This window comes from Dioscorea cayenensis, chromosome 10 (assembly GCF_009730915.1).
Source record: "Dioscorea cayenensis subsp. rotundata cultivar TDr96_F1 chromosome 10, TDr96_F1_v2_PseudoChromosome.rev07_lg8_w22 25.fasta, whole genome shotgun sequence".
NCBI lineage: Eukaryota > Viridiplantae > Streptophyta > Magnoliopsida > Dioscoreales > Dioscoreaceae > Dioscorea > Dioscorea cayenensis.
Genome location: NC_052480.1, coordinates 7,074,462 through 7,096,466, shown reverse-complemented (window position 1 = coordinate 7,096,466; position 22,005 = coordinate 7,074,462). Strand labels below are relative to the sequence as shown.

The 22,005-nt window shown below is 33.4% G+C and overlaps 1 protein-coding gene, 1 long non-coding RNA gene and 1 other non-coding gene across 3 annotated transcripts; all 3 read right to left on the bottom strand.

Moving 5' to 3' along the window:
• Positions 1–1,265: 1,265 nt before the first annotated feature.
• Positions 1,266–4,624, bottom strand: LOC120270189. Its single transcript, XR_005539586.1, has 3 exons — positions 4,377–4,624; positions 3,097–3,155; positions 1,266–2,539 (listed from the first exon to the last, which is right to left on the bottom strand). It is a non-coding gene; the product is annotated as an uncharacterized LOC120270189 (long non-coding RNA).
• Positions 4,625–8,587: 3,963 nt separating this feature from the next.
• LOC120269947 (pentatricopeptide repeat-containing protein At3g48250, chloroplastic-like) lies at positions 8,588–11,083 on the bottom strand. The gene is given in 6 exon segments (XM_039276931.1): positions 8,588–9,929; positions 9,931–10,016; positions 10,018–10,125; positions 10,128–10,217; positions 10,219–10,267; positions 10,269–11,083. Coding segments are annotated over 6 exon segments (1,755 nt in total). The 5' UTR covers positions 10,913–11,083; the 3' UTR covers positions 8,588–9,151.
• A 1,362-nt stretch (positions 11,084–12,445) lies between these two features.
• LOC120271159 lies at positions 12,446–12,645 on the bottom strand. The gene has a single exon (XR_005539782.1). It is a non-coding gene; the product is annotated as a U2 spliceosomal RNA (small nuclear RNA).
• Positions 12,646–22,005: the final 9,360 nt, after the last annotated feature.

Sequence of the window (22,005 nt, the reverse complement as noted above, 5' to 3'; positions counted from 1 at the left end):
GTGAGCGGAATTTCTAGCCAACTTCTGCCCACCCATTGCACCCACCCACCCACCCACAGAGAAACCACTACATGGTGCAGTGGTTCTCACTTTCAAAACACAAGTTACATTCACAACAATGAACTACTTTTTCCTTGTTAGACTTCGGACTATAGCTAATAAAAAGTTTATGAGATTGATATATATATATATATATACATGAATAAACGGTGCATTTTCTATAATATAATACTTAGTTTAGTCCCTCTATTATTTTAAAATGATCTTTTAATCTCCTATTATTTTTCTTTCTATGAAAATCCCTCTTTTATTCAATTTGAAAAAAAATCTCTCCTAACGCTCGTCTGATTCTCTGCCTACCAAGTTAAAGTGGTGTTTTATATAATTAAAAAATTAAGGCATAATACTTAGTTTATTCCCTCTATTATTTTGAATAATTCTTTAGTTTTCTATTATTTTTTGCCCTTAGAAAATCCCTCTATTATCAATATAGATCCTCTTCTAATACGTGATTTATAGAGGGACTCTAGAATGGATAATAAAGAGACTTCGAAGGTAAAAAAATGATATAAGAACTAAAAGATTATTTCGAAATAATAAAAAACTCAAACTGGCATTATTTTTTATTTTTTTTAATCATAAAAAATACCTCGTTAGTTTCACAAAAGGAAAATTAGACGGACGGTAGAAAGAGGAATTTTTTTTTCAACCTGAATAATTAAAGAACTTGTTAGTTCTGAAGACTTGGATTGACATTAGGTGACAAACCAAGAGATGATATGGCAAACAAGATGGCGTGACAGTGATGACTTGACAAAAGAAGTGGTGATAAGGATGAGGATGCGGCTAATGCATGGTGACATGACACATGAAAATATGAGGGCTAGAAAATCATGATGAGAGTCTATGTTTAGAGAAATTACTCTCAAAAGTTCATATGAAGAATAACTATTTTTTAAAAGAGCATCAAGGTTAAAGGATCTTTCTAAAAACAAGTTTATCTTAAGTATGATTTTATTTATCTTTGATAAAATCTAAAATGAGAAATTATATTTTAGGTAAACTTCTTTTATGAAAGATCTATTTCTAAAAGAGAAGAATAATTTATTATTGACAAGAATAAAAGATAATTATGAAAATTGCATGGAGTTTAGTTTAGTGTGAACCTATTTAAAGACACAAACTAAGAAAGGTAAAGTCAAGCAACATGATTCTCAAGACCATAATTAGCAATACAATTTGAAAGAAAGATCTAAAGTTATTTATGGGCGGAGCTATTCAAGGACACAATCATATATGGTGAGATTTGATTAAAGATTGATTGAAGATGTGAAGATCCAAGCATGGATGATTGGAGATCATGCTTGAAAGATATTGAAGGCTAAACTTGGATGAGAGGAGATCAAGTTTAGTAACAATATATTTATGGTTCAAATGATGATCGTATGTGAAGATGAAACTTGGGCCAAGTTTGGAAAGAAGATCAGGAGATCTTTTGTAGCCATATTTGGTGAGATGGTTGTTCGTTCCTTGGTGGGTGCGACCCTCAGGAGAGGGGACTTGCTAAAATGATGTGAGGAAGGAAGTGGGTGCAGACTGGAGGAGCTCGAGATGAGTTAACTTCTACGAAGCGAACTGAAGAAACCGGGAGATTGAAGGTGTCGTAAGTTCGGTTGTAACTGGGATTGAACTTGTCATGCCCCAGCCCCACAGCCGGGCCCGCTGACAGATTGACCACATCCAGTGGGACTGGGCTCCACTGGGTGCAAGGCCTCAGATTTGACCTAGTCAGAGTCAACCTAACAAGCACAATAAGAAATGTAATACAGAAGCACGAATGGGATACCGGAAGTTGAAATACTACAAGTATGGGCTTTAGCAGCCCTACAGAATACAAAGTTAACCCAACAGTTTTCAAAGGGGTAAATTTTTCCAGTGAGTACCTAAGTTTGGGCTTATATCAGTTTGAGCATAAACTTTCAATTTGTATCAAAATGAGCACCAAGTTTTAATTTCATTTCTCCAGCTAGATAATTGCGAATTTTTGGTGGATTTTTGGTGATGTAGACACCAGAAAGCTTGCATCGATGCCTTAGATCGACGTCACCGACTCACTAACTCAGCCATTTAACCAATGTGGCTTTTTTTGTCCATGTAGGATGCACACGTCAACTTTTCTCCCATCATCCTTTTCTTTTCCTCTCTCTCCAGAACACAATAGCCCTGGTGATGTGGACCCAGGGCATCCACGAAAGCTTTCCGACGTCCATGTCATCAAAAATCCACAGAAATCCCCAATTACCTTGCCAAAGAAATGAAATTAAAACTTGATGCTCATTTTGATACAAATTGAAAGTTAGTGCTCAAACTGATATAAGGCCAAACTTGGGTACTCACTAGAAAAATTTACCCGTTTTCAAAGCACAAATACAGTCAGAATACAAGCATTGCACTCACAGAAAAGTGCACTACAGAGATACTGACAAAAGCAGAAAATACGACTCCCAGACACCCCCCCGATCCTAGACTTGATCTTCTCCTGTGAGAACAGAATTCACAGAGTGTATAAGCCATAAGGGCCCAGTAGGATCACAAAAACAACAGATAAAGCAGATATTGCAGAATAATAAATCATAATTCATACAGAATGTAGAAAATACACAGAATACAGAAATAATTCAAAAATACAAAAAACACGCAGAAACAGTCATGTACATCTCCCTGGCTAATAACAGAAATCAACAATACGAGGTTGGATCATTGACTGTGAAGTCGGAACAGAACAGAACAGAATAGAATATCAACAGCCGTAGCCGGATCTTCAACCACAGTCGGGGGATAGCGCTACTACAGAAAACATGTGCAAATGGCTAGGACTTACTCCTCCTAGCTGGGTGAGCCAGGAATGGAGATGTACTAAAACCGCAGAAATACAAAATACGGACAGAGGAAATATTGAATAAATAATGCAATTAAATAAATAAATAAATAAATAAATAAATAAATAAATAACATCAACTTACCAAATAATTCAATAAATAAATAAGTAGCAACCGCCAGAAAAAAATACGGAGTTATACGAGTGCGAGAGCCTACCTGGCTTCGAGCTACAGGTTGGTTCACCAAATCCCGCGAACTAGGGCTCGCTACAAGATCTAACCAACAAAAGCTATACTTAGAATTAAGTCTTGGGCCGGGCGTAGCTACAAATAAAGCCCCGGAGGAAGAATTTACAATCATTGCATGGTAAATCAAGCACAGTCATATACCTATGCATATAAATGATAACCTGATATGCAAGGTTCAAAGATAGCAATTAAAATTCTAACTATCATTAAATATAACTGAATATATATATATATATATATGATAACCATGCTTCTGGAAGCCACTCAAGTTTACAGAACCTATAGTAGCATATATTTAAATGATGATTTACACCATGGCCGGTTTCGCTGTGAATATATTTAAGCAAATAGAAAATTTTAGAAAGAATGCTTACATGTTTAACTTTCTACAAGCACTAAATACCATTAAAGATAAACTAAGGACATCATTATGATTAAGCTAACACAAATTTAATTAACCCCAAGTTTAGACAATGAGGATTTCAAACAAACTAAGGCATCAGGTTACCTTAACCACAAATTAAATATATAACAAAAATAATAAGCTATCATGTCAAGATTACAAGATGTCATGCTTAGACCAAAGTGTGAATAATATTAACAACCGAAACATAATGGCTGCATACTCAAAGTTTCCAAGTTTAGAAGCATGAAAGCTTTTTATCTAAATAGTTAAGCAAGGATCAAAAAGTCAACAAACAAGGTTTACTCCCACTCACAAGGTTCTCATTGCTAACTCAAGGTTTTAGATGACACATGAACAGTAACCCGAAAATCTGACTAAGTTTGCAAGTTTAACACAACCTTAGGCTTACAACTAGTTACTCACAATTAAAAAGTTTCAAAGCTAACAAAGCAACAGAACAGTCATGCTTTTAACAAAATAAAATCAGTATAAAGAGTAAGGTCTCATGCACTGCCATATACACATACAAGATATATATACATATATATACTCATAAAGCAAGATCATCAAATGTGAAACTCTCTAAAGTTTAAGCATGCTGACAGAATAGATCGACCAAGCTGGACACAAACAAACACCAGATAGGCTTCAAGGATGCATGAAACCAAGGTTTAAGCTTACAAGAATTATAAACAAGATAAATATACATCTAAACCAAAAGATTAAGGTGTATGCCTCATCAAGACATGGAAACAACACAACAAACCCACAAGAACAGTCACTACCAAGCTTAGAAGAAAGATCTAACAAGAAGCTTCATCCACAACACCCCAGATGCTAACATGAAGCTTGACGAAGAAACAATCGATGAAGCTCCAACCTCCTCGCCACTACATAACCCAAAGCATTGCAACTTCGAGATCCTCCTCACGGCTGGTCTCTTCAGTCCAAAACTCCAAGGGAAGGTTGCTATTAAGAAGAAGAAGAAGGAGTAGGAGGAAGAGAAGAAGGATGCCTTTGCTATAGAAAACTCTCCCACCAACCACGACAAGACCGAAGCTCATGGGTGAGAAGCCACGGTGAGAAGAAACCTTGTCGGGAATCCCATAATCCGTCAAACAGATCAAAGGGAAACAAAAATATCTCCTGGTCAACTTGGTCAACAAGACTAAGGTGGCAAACATTACGTAATCTCGGTCATATTCAAAGAAGGTGGGCGGTGTCAACCGAGATCGATCACATAAGCCCCTTTAGAGATAGGGGCTCGGAGGCATCGTTAACCTTAACCTAGCACACGCATCGGGCATAATCAATCGATCCCGAAACTTCAATCGAGAGAAAGCGAGTCCATGCGGGACCGTGGAAGACAAGCAAAGGGAATAGTCAAACTTCCATCGCAACAATTTCATTGCCTCAGGTTAAACAACTGAATTTCCTGTTACAACATCTAACTTTGGAAGGTGTTCAATTTAGAAAGCCACGGAGAAGTCTAAAAGAGGAAGATCTATTAAGACGTTGATGCGTCTATATAAGATACCCTACTTGAAGATTTAGGATGAGCCACGAGTGAAAGACCCTTTGATGAGTATTGAGAAGAGTAAGTATCAGCAATTTTAAGACGGTGTTCTTTATTATTGTGTGAGTGAAAAAATGTGTTGTACTTTTCATTCCGTTTATCTTTATTAACAGATTGTTTCTCTATATTTGATTCCAGATATAAACAAAATTATACTGAACTGAATAATCAACTTGTATTTTTTTTTTTCATAATTATTAGTGTGAGTTTTAATTTTTATGAGGTTGAGCGTATACTTTACGCACATCTGTATTTTTTTATGAAAAAAAATAATAAAAAAATTAAAGAGTTTTTAAAATAATAAAGAGATTATGCAGGATATTATTCTTATTTTATTTATTAATTAATTATTATCTTGGTGATAAATGCGAACACGCAAAGTGGTGTAAACTGGTACCAAGTGGGAGTGCCGTGCAGGGTCTGTTAGTGAAGTTTGGTTAGGAAGGGTACTTGGCGGTTCAATAGGCAGTTGCCAAACATTAAATGTTCTGATTTGAGATCTTATGCTTGTCAATGCATATATTTCTAGAATCAACACATTAGAAAACATAGAATAAAAGATAATAACAAAATTCCTATAAATCAAATTTAATCAACTCTTTTTCTTTTTCTTTTCTTAAAAACAAATCCAATCATGCACCAGCCACTCTCTTCAAAACCAAAACATAAACCATCAAAACCCAATTCTATTTTCCCAAACAAATAAATAAAAAAAAGAGACAAATAAAAAACTCACTCTCCTTCAGAGTTGAGACCTACAAAGAGGACAAGTCCTATGAGAAAGACCCAACCATCTCCCCAAACACTCCTTATGAAAAAAGTGCCTACAAGAAACAACTTGACTCACCTCCTCTCCCTCTTCAAATCCATGCAAACAAACACAACACCAATCCCCATCTTTCTCAACCTCCTCCAATTTCAAAACCTCAACCTCCTTCTCTTCCTCCTCTTCATCACCATCATCATCAACAACTTCAAAATGAGCATCTCCACAATCACTAGTCATAACATGCAAAACCACCCACCTAACTCCATCCTTCAACAAACCCAATGGAAGCAACACTATCATAAAAGGAAAAAAAGCTTCACCCACATTTGGCATGCTACTTATCCCCATTCTCAATATGAGTGGTTGTATTAGTAATAGCAGCAACACCAACAGCAATAGAAAAAGAAAAAGAAGAAATAATGAATGGTTTGGAGTATAGTGAGGATATAAATAGAGTGAAAAAATAAGAGTGTGAATGAATGAGAATTAATGTGAGCTCCAAAACCATGGGCCACAGATGGGGAAACGGGAATCATGAAGGACACGTGTTGAAAGGGAGAGTGAGAATGTGGGCACTGAAGGTTCGCGGTGTAACACGCGTATGTTAATCTTTGGTTTGCTTTGCTTGCGCTGATGAGCCTCCGAAAGTGAGCCGCGTGTGATCTGTTTTTGTTGTGACTCATCACTGAGACAACTACTTGGTTTTATTTTTATTGTTGTTGTTGTTTTTGTTGTTTGGTTTTAGAAGTTAATTAATTGATGGTTGTTTTGTTTATGTGATTTGTTTATGGGTTAATAGAGGAAGGTTCTGGATTTGGTTGATGGATGTGAAAAAGAAAGAGGATGATATGATCTAGTGTGAAGCATAAGATTTGTTGGCTGGATAATGTGTGGACAAGTAGGTCTGAAGGGCCATCATTTTTAAGTTAATATTAAAGTGAAGTTTAAAATTTGATCTTTAATAAATAAAAAATTCAGTATTAATAAATTAAAAAATTATTGATTGGTTTGATAATTTTAAATTATTTATAAAGGTTTTTTTTTATTAAATATGGAGTTAATTAATATTAAATTTTATTATGCATGATCCAAACATAAAGAAATTAAACTATTGAAAATTTATTCAATTTATAAAGATTTGAATATATCCAAAAGAAAACTTTCTTGAAAAAAAATTAGTTAATGAGTCTACGAAAAACATAGAGAAACGAGAGAAAAATCAAATATTATAGTAAGTTAGCCTATACTTTGATTGTGTTAACTAATTATCATAAATTTAAATAATGGTGACAAGTATATTTTGAAAATTAAATTAATATTTAATATTAGTAATATTATGCTTATTAATTTTACCTATTTAATAATATAAAATTTTTGAAAAAAACAAAATTTATTTCCATGTGTGATGTTTAGTTGACAAGCAAACAAGGTAGAATAAGTTATAAAACAGATTACCTTCCCAAAACTATGAAAAGGCAAAGAAATGTTTATACACGATATAATGATACTCATTATTACATCAAAACCCATCACCATCATCACCAACATCCTTTCAGGAAAAAAAACAAGCAAAACACGTAGAGATGCCACGTAAGTACTTTCTCCGAATTTCATGCAGCTAAATTATTAATAAAAGACAAAATGCAGAATATTTAAAAAAAAAAGTAAATAGTTTTTTTTAATAAATATAAATATATCATGTGTATGTTGAAAGATTCAACATGATCACCACATAAAAGATCCAGAAGATCTGGTGCTAATAAAATAAGACAGCACCGGAAAATGCTTGCTTTTTTTGAAAAATGATTTACAAAATAAAAGATGGGAGTTAAGAAATTGACGATTCCTGTGCATAATTTATAAAGTCATAATCACAACATGAGAAATTGATCAGATAGAACCAACCAAGCTAGACAAGGATTTCATTAGCCAAAGAACTGAATCACAAACAAGAAAATGCAACTTCGAAGGAGAAGAAAACTTATTAAGGTTTGTTTGGATCAGCTTATAGCTGATCCAAAAGCATTTATTTCATAAGTTAAGTGTTTATGATGGTTTATTGGTGTTTGGATCAGCTTTTTTGGATAAGCTAAAGCTGTAAAATAAGCCCAAAAACAGCTTATTTTATAAGAGCTACAAAAGACCAGTTTTTTTTATAAGCACTTAACTTACTCAAGAGTACTTTTCCCAAAAGTGCTTCTACAAAAGTCAAAAAAAGTACTTTTTTTTATAAGCTCATCCAAACAAGCCTATATATCTACCGGAAAGCCGATGCCAAATTGTGATCATTGAGATGTCGAGATGCCGAGAAAATAGACTCTCTGTCTCTGATAGAATTGATAGACGAAAAAAAACTAAATTCTTAATCGACACTGAACTCAAATATGAGCATACTCTAGTGGAGACAAATTAAACTGGTAAATGTGGGAGGTGATCTAGAGACTGGCTGGGCAAGAGTGAAACATAAAGCTAAAGTATGGTGATATTTTATCAGTATAATAGATACATTTGGAATATAATTTCTATTGCTAACAAAAATAGTAATTAACTTGAAGTTCTAGAACAGTATGTCCGTTAATTTAAGACTTCTTTAAAGAAGATATAGAGAAGACAAACAAGAAGGAATTGCATCTCTTCGTAATGGAAGGTTAGATGAAATTTGATCTAAAATACAAATGAGAAAGAATTATCACATGAATCAGAGAGAGAATCCATAGGTTTATTAACTTGATTAAGATTTATCACATGAATCAGATACTCATTTAAATGTTTGTCAGCAAAACACATCAAATACAGATAACCATCAAACGGAGTTACATTAATAACACACTAGCAAACTTTCAAAGTTATATTACTACTAGAACTCAAACACTAAATCACAGTCCTTAATCCCCTCTTAAAGTCTTGCAAGCAAGTAAAATCCAGTCTTACAAACAAGAAGTAAACCACATCACTAGATTTCTTCATCAAATTTGGTTGAAAAACAAATGGTGTATTATGTTCCTGTCAAGCAGATTTGAGGTCTTATTTTCAAGTGCCCAAAAAAAGTAGCATATGAAGAAAGCCCGCCCACACATTGTGTTGAATACATATATTTGATAGCCAGAAGTCAAGGCCTAACTTCAACATGGAATATTCATATCAATTTTCTTAGAAAAGAGCAATGAAAGTATGTAATATGCTCCACCCACATTATCATCATGTAGGCTTCATGCTAACAATGCACCAAGTTTCTCCTAGAAGAAGACCCCTGGTCTATCTCTCTAGTATTTCTAAGCAGCATTATCGACTTTGATTGAACCAAAAAGTTCACAAATGTCAGCATGCTTGCGAATATGATGAGGGCATTTAAAAAGTAAGTCATGAGCCTCAGGATATCTACCTTCTTTAAAGAATAACTTGAAGACATTTAAATATGCCGCGGATGATGGGAAGTTGTTCACTGTCAATGCTTTTAGAAATTCTTCAGCATCACCAACTGTTCCAAACTGGGATATGTATGACGGAAAAGGATCGGCAAATGGTGGAAAATTATGGCTCTTCATCATTCTTAGAATCTCCAATCCCTCTTCAAGCTTCCGTTTGTTCAATAACTCTCGAATCAAATACTTGTATGTAGCTTGCCAAGGCCTAACTCGGGTCCTCTCCACCATTTCAACAATCAGAGTGTAGGCACCATCCTCCTTATTCTCACCACACAAACCTTTTACCATAACTTCCACAAGATCCGCATCGGCATTACAACCCTTCGCTATCATCTTTGTCATACACTCTAATGCCTTCTCTACTTGCCCGGCCGAACAATGCCCTTGAATCAAAATTGTCCAAGTCTTAACATCAGGAACACATCCACACTCTTCCATTTCATCCAACACCTTGCAAGCTTCCTCCAACCTCTTCGCCTTACAAAGTCCATACACCAACTGGCTGTAAGTGATGTTATCTGGCTCAAATCCCTCTTGCTTCATTTTCCTCAAAATCTCATCAGCTTCATCAAACTGCCCGGTACTAGTAAGACACCGATGAATGCCATCATAAACAACCTTTGACAAAAGAATACCCGGCGGCTTCATACTTCCTCACAACCCGATAAACCAATTCAAGGTCCACACTCCCACTAAGTGAGATTTGCCGCAAAAAGCATGCCACAATCTTGAATTGCAGGTTTGTAAGGCCCATCCATCATGAACTCATAGAGTTCCACAGCATCCTTGATCATCTTGCTCTTCTTGAAATGCCCTCGAAAGCTTTTATATAAGTATCAATGTCCATATCATGCCCTTTCTTCTTCATCTCATCAACCAAGCTCCAGAACTCCTCTATGGATTCCTCTCGCCCTGAGAACTCGAGCAACAGCATTGTAAGCAGCTGAGCCATGGTTGAAATCCCTGCCGACCAATGGCCCATCTAAAGAAGCTGAGAGCATTCAAAGGGTAATTCCTCACCTCACGGAGCACTCGCACCACCAAATCCTCCGACCAAGACACCCCTAAATCCTCTAAACACCTTTCAACCTCATCATCCCAAACATCAGCATCAACAATGGCTTTAACAACGCCGTCAACAGAGTTCTGCAACTCGGTTTTCAAACCAGCATCTTTGTAGAACTTCGCAAGAGCGGAGCACTCGGCAGGGAGCTTCTGCTGCTTGAAACTAGCAAGGAGAGTGAGGTACGTACCTTGATCGATGGAGTAACCATCGGAGGTCATGGATCTGAGGAAAACCCAGAAATCCTTGAGGTGATCCTTGCGGCCGAGGATTCGGAGCATGAGGTTGCGCGTGGCGGCGTTGGGGTTGAAGCTGTGCTTCTCGGAGATGCAGGAGAGGAATTCGAGGGCCTTGTGGGGATTTTTATCGAGCTTCTTGAGGACATAGAGGACGGATTCCTGGGAGGGAGGTTGGAGGTGAGAAGCGTCGCCATTGGAGGGGTCTGGAGAGGGATTGACGGCAAGGGATGAGAAGCGATTGGATTGGGAACCGAGGAGAGAGGAGAGGATGAGGAGACGATGGGGCTTGGAGCAGTGGCTCAGCATCGTGCTCCTCTGCGAAGAAGAAGAAGAAGAAGAAGAAGAAGGGTTTGAGGGTTTCGCGAGGGTTTATCGAAGATCAGAGAGCTCGGTTGTGCATGGCATAATAGTAATTAAACTTGATGTAAGGGTTTCGAAATTAACAGTTGAAGCTTTTATTTATTTATTTATTTCTTTCTTTTGTCTTGCTAACGAAATGCTCAATGACAAAAGCGACAAGAGAAGCTCCACCAGAAGGTATCAATGGATGGTAACTCATTATATACATACGGTGGTTTAACGATTCTTTAGAAATTTATTAATTTAGTTAGATATCACTTAAGTGATTAAAGTCCTCTCATGAGTTAATAAATCACCAGCTATGTAACCCTCATGATGAAAAGATAAAAAAAAAAAATAAATAAATCATTCTTACATAAGAATCCGTAAATGAATGAACATAACTATTTTAGTATTATGGATCCAAGAATTTGATTTTGGGTCTGCTCATTCACTCAACCAAGAAATTGTTAATGTTGATTTTTTAAGAAAAATAAAAATGGTTTGTAATTTCTGAGATTTCTATTTTATATATTTATATAGTTTTTTGTTTAATCTAATTCTTTTTAGTTATTCAGTAAAATTCATAATAAATTAATTCGTGTAATAATGTTATTTTCATTTATCTTTCTAGCATGATGGCAGAATAGTAATTAAACATGGCATAAGTGTTTTGGAAATTTACTTAGAAGCTTTTATTCATTTATTTATTTACATATTTTACCTTTGTCTTGTTAATAAAATGTTGATATTTAAGAAAAATGAACATGATTCGCAATTTCTGAGAATTTTTTTAATTTTCAAGTTGATTATATAATTTTTTTTGTAATGTTTCAGTAAAATCATACTAAATTAATTCGTTTAATAATATTATTTTCATTTATCTTTCTATCATGGCAAACTATAAATTAAACCTGATTTAAGGGTTTTGGAAATTCACTTTTGAAACTTATTAATTTATTTTCTTTTTATCACGTTAATCAAAGGCTGATTTTTTAAGAGACATAAATATTTTTTGCGATTTTCAAGATTTTTTTTTATAGTTTTCTTGTTAATTAAAAAACATAATAAATTTTAGAGTGATGCTATTTTTACTGAATAGATTTATCGAATGATGGTGGATACCAACTTATCATCCACACTCTCATCCGCGTCATTATTTTTTATATATAAACTTCACATTTGAATCTCTGTACCCTAAGAATCTAAAAATTTAAACCCTAAATTCTATGCTTTAAACCCTAAATTCTATGCCCTAAACCCTAAACAAATTTGTGATTTCTAATTTAGGAATTACGGAGGGATTTTTAATTTATCATTTACATATTTAATTTTTACACGATATAGATACTGTGACATCATCATTACTCTAAATTTTAACAACATTATTCCTTCTTATGCGAGGATGGGATCTTTCACCGTTTTTACTTTTACCAATATTTTACTTCCAAATGGCAAATTCAATAAAACATAATTAATAAAATTTAAAATTGAAGTTTGGTGGGGTGCGCCAAGCCTTTGCAGTAGTGCAACGCAGAGGCGACGCTTGAGGGCCCCACTAGCAAGCTAGTGTAGATGGACCCTCCCCAAAACAAGAAATTAATTTAATATCATAGTGGGCCGATGGCCCACGTATCAGATATTAAACTGATAAGAACAGATACTACACTTGATCTTAGCCAAAAGGCCGAGAAAGGTATGCTCTTCTCAATTGCCAACCATCTCCTTTTATATGGAACTGTCTTGGTGCTTCTTTACCCATAGCCAATGTGGGACTAAAAGTTATAAAACATTAACTTCCTCTTTTTTTTAATAATCAGATTCATATATATATATATATATAATAATTATTATTATTATAATTGGAATAATGATAAATTAATATTATTATTTATAAAAATGAGTTTTTGATTTTAAAATATTTAATTTAATAAATAAAATACATTAATTTATGAGATATTGCTAGAGATATGAATTATAAAGAAATTTTGTTGTTTCAAGGGTGGATATAAAAAAAAATTTGTTGTATTTATTTATTATAAATATATATATATATATATTCAATAATTATATCTTTGAAAATAAATTATTAATATTGTTATTCATAAAAATGAAATTTTGATTTAAAATATTTTTATTTAATTAATAAAATACATTAATTTATGAGATATTGTTGGAGAGATGAGTGATAAGAATTTTTGTTGTTTTTATTTAAATATTTATTTTCAAAAATTGACTATGAGTTTGATCTTCAATTGGGGTTAAACCCAAAAAAATGTTAAATAATCACTTTAATCCTCAAAAAATATTATAATTCTTTTCGTTCCTTTGAGAACCACAACAAAAAAAAAAAGACTTGATCCTGATTATATAACTTTCCTTAATTATTGAATATAAAATTACAATATATGACAAAAGGTTGTTTGCCACAGACCAGCACAGTGTCATTAACATTGCTACATCCAGTAGTGATCAACCGTTGGATCAAAATCCAACGGTTGATAGCAACGTTCATAAATTTCGATTCTAAGAACTTACATAGATGATCGAACCTCTATATATAATCAATATTATTCAGAGTTTTGAAAATAGTTTGAGAAACTAAAATTTTGAATTTGTATATAATAAATTATTAAATAAATAACAATTTGATTTATTTATATTAGATTGGTCAATTTTGGTTTTCTTTTTTTAAATACTTAAAACTTAGCCTGCGGTGTATACCTTCTTATAAAACCAAATACCATCCATTTCCATTAAAATTAGAGTTGTTTACATATATATATATATATATATATATATATATATATATTACTTGTATACATTATTAAAAATATTTTTTTATCTATATATTTTTTTGAAATTTATCTAATTACATGTATATCCTGTTGTGTGTATGTCTTTAAATTTATGATTTATTTGTATATATACCTCTTTACCCACAGACACAATCAAATATATTACAAGTTAAATGACCAAAAAAACTCTATGCATACATACCACTAAAAATTTCTAATCATCATTAATAAACTACTATTTTTGTAATATGCCCAAAAATTTGAACTCATTATATTCTTTATAACTAAACTTTAAAAAATTTTAAATTGATTAAGTTAATTTTGTATATATATACACCATTAATTTGGTGAATTTCAGATATAGAAAACCCCAATATGTTATCACATATTACATGATAAAAAAACTTGTGCATGTATATCCTTTCAAATCCTAATGGTTATTATATGAATAATTTTACATATACACCTTTGAAAAGCTAAACTCATTTTATTCGTTAAATTTACATTCTATAATTTCTAAGTGTGATTAAATCAATATTTTTACATAAATAAATATCCTTAAAAATTTTTATTTAGTTTTATTATTATAAATTTCAATTTTTATTGCTATAAAAAATTTATCTATATGATTTATAATATATTATAGAGGTACGTGTGAGTTAGAGAGATATACATGTAAACAAATCAAATTGTAAGAAGTATAGATGGTATTTTGTTTTATTGAAAGATATGGACATAATTAATGAATTTTTCAAAGACATACCTGAACAAAAACTTTTTTTGTGAAAAAAAGGCAGCTCAATGATTAGTGGTATTTTTTGAGGTTGTATAGGCAAAAAAATATTTTTTTAATTTATACAAATGCATCATGTAAATCAAGATCCACACTGACTGGTTCTATTTTTTCACATTTCTAAAAGCTAAACTTGGTCCATAAATAAAAGTAAAATTATAAAATTTCATTCCGTATGTAAAGAAAAATGAAAACCTCAATTAAACTTTATATATTGAATATTATTTTTTTTAAAACTTTAAATTGAAATCTATTAATCCAATAGTGAAAAGTATCCGGAAAATATGAGCATACCTTTGTCAGTATGTTAAGTAAATATATGTATATATAATATATATATTAAAGTACTTCATAAACTCAAATATCTGACCACGTTTTTTCTTCTTTAGAAATACAGTTTAATTCATTGATGGATATCTATGAATAATGACTCATGTGGCATGATATATATATATTTTTTTTAAACTGTGTTTGGATAGAGGTAATAAACACAGCTAGAATGAGAATCATTGTTAACGATAGTTTATACTTCATACTTGGATTGTCATCGATGGTTTATACTCATACTTGGATGCACTAACTATTAGAATGTGAATGAAATATGTAAAAAAATAAATAGTAGTACTTATAAAGACATATTTATTGAGACTTTTTTTAATAAAGTGACCATATTTTTTTTGTTAAATAAATGGCTCTATGGCCATTTTAATTGACAAAATGATCACTAGTACGTCAGCATCACCATGATGTGATGTGTTGACTAGGCTATTTGAGTCGACTGCTTGAAAATTTGCTAACGTAGTATTTTCAAATAAAAAATCGTGATGTTTTGCATTTTTAACACTTTGAATTGTTTTTATAATTAATAAGTTGATTTATTCTTGGTTAATTCATACTATTCACAAGTGTGTAAACCCATTTATTATGAGAATGCCACTCTAGCTAATATAAGCTACTTGGTGGCCAGGTTTCGTCTATTGCACATTGAAATTATTAAATCATGACTAGTTAATAAACTGAAGTCACATTTGAGTGATTATTAAATCTTTAGCTTCTTGAGCTGTTCTTCAATAATGGATTCACGACTAATATCACTTACTTGATTATCATGTTTCCAAAAGATTAGAGTCTGATTATCCTATGACTTGCAACCTATTCGACTTGTTTTTCCTAGTAGTGAAATAAGCTTGAGGCCAAATTAATCGACCATTGTTTAAAAGATAGATCACTGCAAAATAGAATATAATCCAGCGGTATCTTTCGATACAACTCGATTAATGATTGTAGAAATACATGATGAAAAAGAATGATGGCGAGTCAGTACATTCTGGTGAGTTCGGTTTCAATAGATTGTCAAATTGATCTACATTATTATTCTGCTTCATATTTTTCTGTTAATGGCCCTATTCCATGGAGAGCCTATTTCCGAGCTGAAGATTCAAATATCAAGGTTGGGTCCCATTTCACAAAAAAATAAAGGGTTATTAAAATTATCGATTTGCTTTCATAAGCGAGACACGTGACATTTAGAGGACCAATGGTTGAGATTCACTCTCCTAAATACACACTCAAGGATGTAGATTTCAAACATGTACAATACGGAGAGGTATGTAAGGCTGTATGCCGTAGCAATTCAACACTAACAACTTCAAATTATTTAAATCTACTTCCTGGAGAATCATACAAGGATGAGAATTTAGCATATGGATCTCTACGGATCTTGGTTGAAGCGTAATGAGGGATATTGACCAAATTGGCCCTTTCTATTTACGAAGTTGGGCAGGAACATCCTATGATCCTCGAACCGACATAAGCATGGAGACAGCTCAAGCTGGGATTAATCATTGGTAAATCTATTTGGTCGATCTGAGAGGTTACAAGAAAATCGATTGTTACGTCACCAAAAAAACCGATCTAAAAATGTATTCCAACTGCGTGTGATAATGAATTAGAGTAGTAGATTTCGGTTCTTATTTAAGTAATGTTGTAATACGGTATTGGTTTGTATCTGATTGTTACTAGTATGTATTAAAGCGTATTGTCTTGATGTATTTTATTAGCATTTATTTATAATTATCGGTATTCTGAGCGATAGAGATATTTAATTGATTGCTTATTTTATTATGTTTGGATACATAACTACACATAACCAATCCTTGTATTAACACCAATTTGTAAAGAGGTGGTTCCTTCACTTTCCCAAGTACTGTCTGAGTAATGCATTCTTGATGTATTCTTTGTCTTGACCGATCTTCATTTACGGCTCATCACGGAACACGACCATCTAGGATCTCGTGTGGGACGAGTTTAACATCTTGTCGTATATCTTCAATATCGTGGCTTTTGATTGATTAATTACAATTTTCTTCTTACATATAAGCGAGTATCTAGAAGTACAGATGTCTGTATCAATGCATCGGCCGAGTAGTTATCACTAATATTGAATATCTCCTCAAATTTTGGTAATGTCGTTCCTCGTGGTCTCCTGTCTTTAATTACAAATACATCAACAACGCCATGCAGTGAGTATATTGCTTTATCATCAGCGACCATCATATTACATTACGGCGATTTCATAACCTATAGCGGTTCCGATTAAATACAAAGATCTCAATATTATGAATGGTTTGTCTCAGCTTATCATCTTTTATACCAAAAGGATGGTAGTGTGAGATAGTTCACGACCTATTCAAGGGTTTAACAAGATTTGAGCTGGACTTAATAGGTTACGTAATATACTTAATCTTGATCGAACAAATGGTTTCTTTGGAATAATCCCGAGAAAAGAGACCACGAGAGTATTGGCAGCCTACACAGTGAGTAAATGCACTGGATGGATATTTGTTCTTCATATATAATGTATTGTAACGAAAGCCAGTATATGGTTGCCGGTTCCTATAATACATATACATGCTAGGGATAGCCATCTCTTCATCGAATAATAACCGTTGGCTAGTAATTTATACATATATTATACATCATTTATTATTTGCGTGGTTTCAAAGCAACCAGGCTATACCTAATAAGATGTCGATTTCACTGCTATCTTATACATCTAAAAGTTAATCAATTTTAATACTAATAATAGACATTATTAATGGAAACGTGGTTAAATTATAATTAAGTAACAGAGACATTAATTCTTTAATCTGTCGCCTAAAACTAAATATCTATAGATAACACGTGGCGGGGCCCACATAACTATTTCTACATGGAGGCTACAGGATTAATACTTTAATTCAAACTAACCAATCAGCGGTAGCGACATTCTCAGTAATAAATGGGTTTACACACTTGTGAATAGTATGACACTACTATCTAAATTCTAAAAGTGTGTAAGTGTATATGTGTATGTGTTGCTTGTTAGCCATCGCATATTAATATTACTGCGGATGGCCACCTCCAAATCTTGCATACGTGTCTACTCACGATTGGTTGGTTTGAATTAAAGATCTGACCAACTATCTTTCTCGAAATATTCAAATTTAAAAAAATATTTAAAAAAATCACCTCGAATTCTTCTCGAAGAATTACTTAAAAAGTAAAATTAGTGGGTCCCACTATGTAATATAAAACTTATTATATTATACATTATATGTATACTGACCAGGGAGGCAAAAGAAAGCGTAGAGCGGCCCAGATCGACTTGGGCCTTCAACAATCGGGGCTGATGGGACTTATGCAATCTTCTACTGTGAATAATTATATTTTTCATCCAAATTTGCTTGACATTATTAATCTGAAAATTATGCTGCATCCATTCATTCATAATCCTGGTTATATTAGAAGATGAATATTCCCATAAAGATATGTAAGGATCTAGAGACTCGTAAAATAGTCTTTCATAATTTGCGCTCAAATTGTGAAAGACAATAGATGAACTGGGAGAAACAATATCAAACAATCTTTGATTTGTTACTTGTGCCCTACCTACCAATTGTATTAAAACATGTAAATGCGGACTTCCGTCTTCATGTAATTCTCTTGCTACTCGGATGAATTTCTTGTTGCTGGACGAGAGAAATGGCTCTCATCTTCTCTAGTGTGTACTATTTTGATAATGAGCATTTAGGATAAGTAAGAAATAAATTCCAGGCATAAATATTAAACCCTCTTGGCGGTAGTGGCATTCTCGTAATAAATGGGTTTACACACTTGTGAATAGAATGACACTACAATCTAAATTCTAAAGTGTGTAAGTGTATATGTGTATGTGTTGCTTGTTAGCCATCCGCATATTAATATTACTGCGGATGACCCCCTCCTCACCGCCACGTGTCTACTCCTGATTGGTTGGTTTGAATTAAAGATACAGCCAACTATCTTTCTCAGAAATATTCAAATTTAAAAAATATTTAAAAAATCAACTCGAATTCTTCTCCAAGAATTCTGCCAAAGAATTCAAATTAGTGGGTCCCACTATGTAATATAAAATTATTATATTATACATTATATATACGACCGGGAGGCAAAAAGCGTAGAGCGGCCCAATCGACTTGGGCCTTCAACAATCGGTGATGGGCCCCTATGCAATCTTCTCTGTGAATAATTATATTTTTCATCCAGTTTGCTTGACATTATTAATCCCGAAAATTATCTTTGCATCCATTCATTCATAATCTGAGTTATATTAAAAAGATAAATATTCCGAGAAAGATATGTAAGGATCTAGAGGCTGGTAAAATAATCTTTTATAATTTGCCCTCAAATTGTGAAAGACAATAGATAGTTTGGGAGAAACAATATCAAACAATCTTTGATTTGTTACACTGCCCTACCTTCAATTGTATTAAAACATGTAAATTCGGACTTCCGTCTTCATGTAATTCTCTTGCTACTCGGATGAATTTCTTGTTGCCGGGGTAGAGAAATGGCTCTCAGCTTCTCTAGTGTGTACTCTTTTTGATAATGAGCATTTAGGATAAGTAAGAAATAAATTTCGAGGGCATAAATATTAAACAATCTTGGCGGTAGTGGCATTCTCGTAATAAATGGGTTTACACACTTGTGAATAGAATGACACTACAATCTAAATTCTAAAGTGTGTAAGTGTATATGTATCTGTGTTGCTTGTTAGCCATCCGCATATTAATATTACTGCGGATGGCCACCTCCGTACCGCCACGTGTCTACTCCTGATTGGTTGGTTTGAATTAAAGATACAGCCAACTATCTTTCTCAGAAATATTCAAATTTAAAAAAATATTTAAAAAAATCAACTCGAATTCTTCTCGAAGAATTACGCAAAAAATTCAAAATTAGTGGGTCCCACTATGCAATATAAAATTATTATATTATACATTATATATACGACCGGAGGCAAAAGAAAGCGTAGAGCGGCCCAGATCGACTTGGGCCTTCAACAATCAGACTGATGGCCCCTATGCAATCTTCTCTGTGAATAATTATATTTTCATCCGGCTGCGCAGCATTATTAATCTGAAAATTATGCTGCATCCATTCATTCATAATCCTGGTTATATTAAAAGATAAATATTCCCAGAAAGATATGTAAGGATCTAGAGGCTCGTAAAATAGTCTTTCATAATTTGCGCTCAAATTGTGAAAGACAATAGATGAACTGGGAGAAACAATATCAAACAATCTTTGATTTGTTACCTGTGCCCTACCTTCCAATTGTATTAAAACATGTAAATTCGGACTTCCGTCTTCATGTAATTCTCTTGCTACTCGGATGAATTTCTTGTTGCGGGGTAGAGAAATGGCTCTCAGCTTCTCTAGTGTGTACTCTTTTGATAATGAGCATTTAGGATAAGTAAGAAATAAATTTCAGGCATAAATATTAAACAATCTTGGCGGTAGTGGCATTCTCGTAATAAATGGGTTTACACACTTGTGAATAGAATGACACTACAATCTAAATTCTAAAGTGTGTAAGTGTATATGTGTCTGTGTTGCTTGTTAGCCATCCGCATATTAATATTACTGCGGATGGCCACCTCCGTACCGCCACGTGTCTACTCCTGATTGGTTGGTTTGAATTAAAGATCTGACCAACTATCTTTCTCGAGAAATATTCAAATTTAAAAAAATATTTAAAAAAATCAACTCGAATTCTTCTCAAGGGATTGCCTGAAAGAATTCAAATTAGTGGGTCCCACTATGTAATATAAAATTATTATATTATACATTATATATGTACAACCGGAGGCAAAAGAAAGCGTAGAGCGGCCCGATACGACTTGGGCCTTCAACAATCAGGGCTCGATGGGCCTTATGCAATCTTCTCTGTGAATAATTATATTTTTCATCCATTTGCTTGTGACATTATTAATCTGAAAATTATCTTTCGCGATCCATTCATTCATAATCTACGGTTATATTAAAAGATGAAATATTCCCGAGAAAGATATGTAAGGATCTAGAGGCTCGTAAAATAGTCTTTCATAATTTGCGCTCAAATTGTGAAAGACAATAGATGAACTGGGAGAAACAATATCAAACAATCTTTGATTTGTTACCTGTGCCCTACCTTCCAATTGTATTAAAACATGTAAATGCGGACTTCCGTCTTCATGTAATTCTCTTGCTACTCGGATGAATTTCTTGTTGCGGGGTAGAGAAATGGCTCTCAGCTTCTCTAGTGTGTACTCTTTTGATAATGAGCATTTAGGATAAGTAAGAAATAAATTTCAGGCATAAATATTAAACAATCTTGGCGGTAGTGGCATTCTCGTAATAAATGGGTTTACACACTTGTGAATAGAATGACACTACAATCTAAATTCTAAAGTGTGTAAGTGTATATGTGTCTGTGTTGCTTGTTAGCCATCCGCATATTAATATTACTGCGGATGGCCACCTCCGTACCGCCACGTGTCTACTCCTGATTGGTTGGTTTGAATTAAAGATACAGCCAACTATCTTTCTCAGAAATATTCAAATTTAAAAAATATTTAAAAAATCAACTCGAATTCTTCTCCAAGAATTCTGCCAAAGAATTCAAATTAGTGGGTCCCACTATGCAATATAAAATTATTATATTATCTGTTATATGTACAACCAGGAGGCAAAAGAAACTGTAGAACGGCCAATACGACTTGGGCCTTCAACAATCAGACTGATGGCCCCTATGCAATCTTCTCTGTGAATAATTATATTTTCATCCGGCTGCGCAGCATTATTAATCTGAAAATTATGCTGCATCCATTCATTCATAATCCTGGTTATATTAAAAGATAAATATTCCCAGAAAGATATGTAAGGATCTAGAGGCTCGTAAAATAGTCTTTCATAATTTGCGCTCAAATTGTGAAAGACAATAGATGAACTGGGAGAAACAATATCAAACAATCTTTGATTTGTTACCTGTGCCCTACCTACCAATTGTATTAAAACATGTAAATGCGGACTTCCGTCTTCATGTAATTCTCTTGCTACTCGGATGAATTTCTTGTTCTTTGGACGAGAAATGGTTTCTCATCTTCTCTGGAAACAATACCTTAACT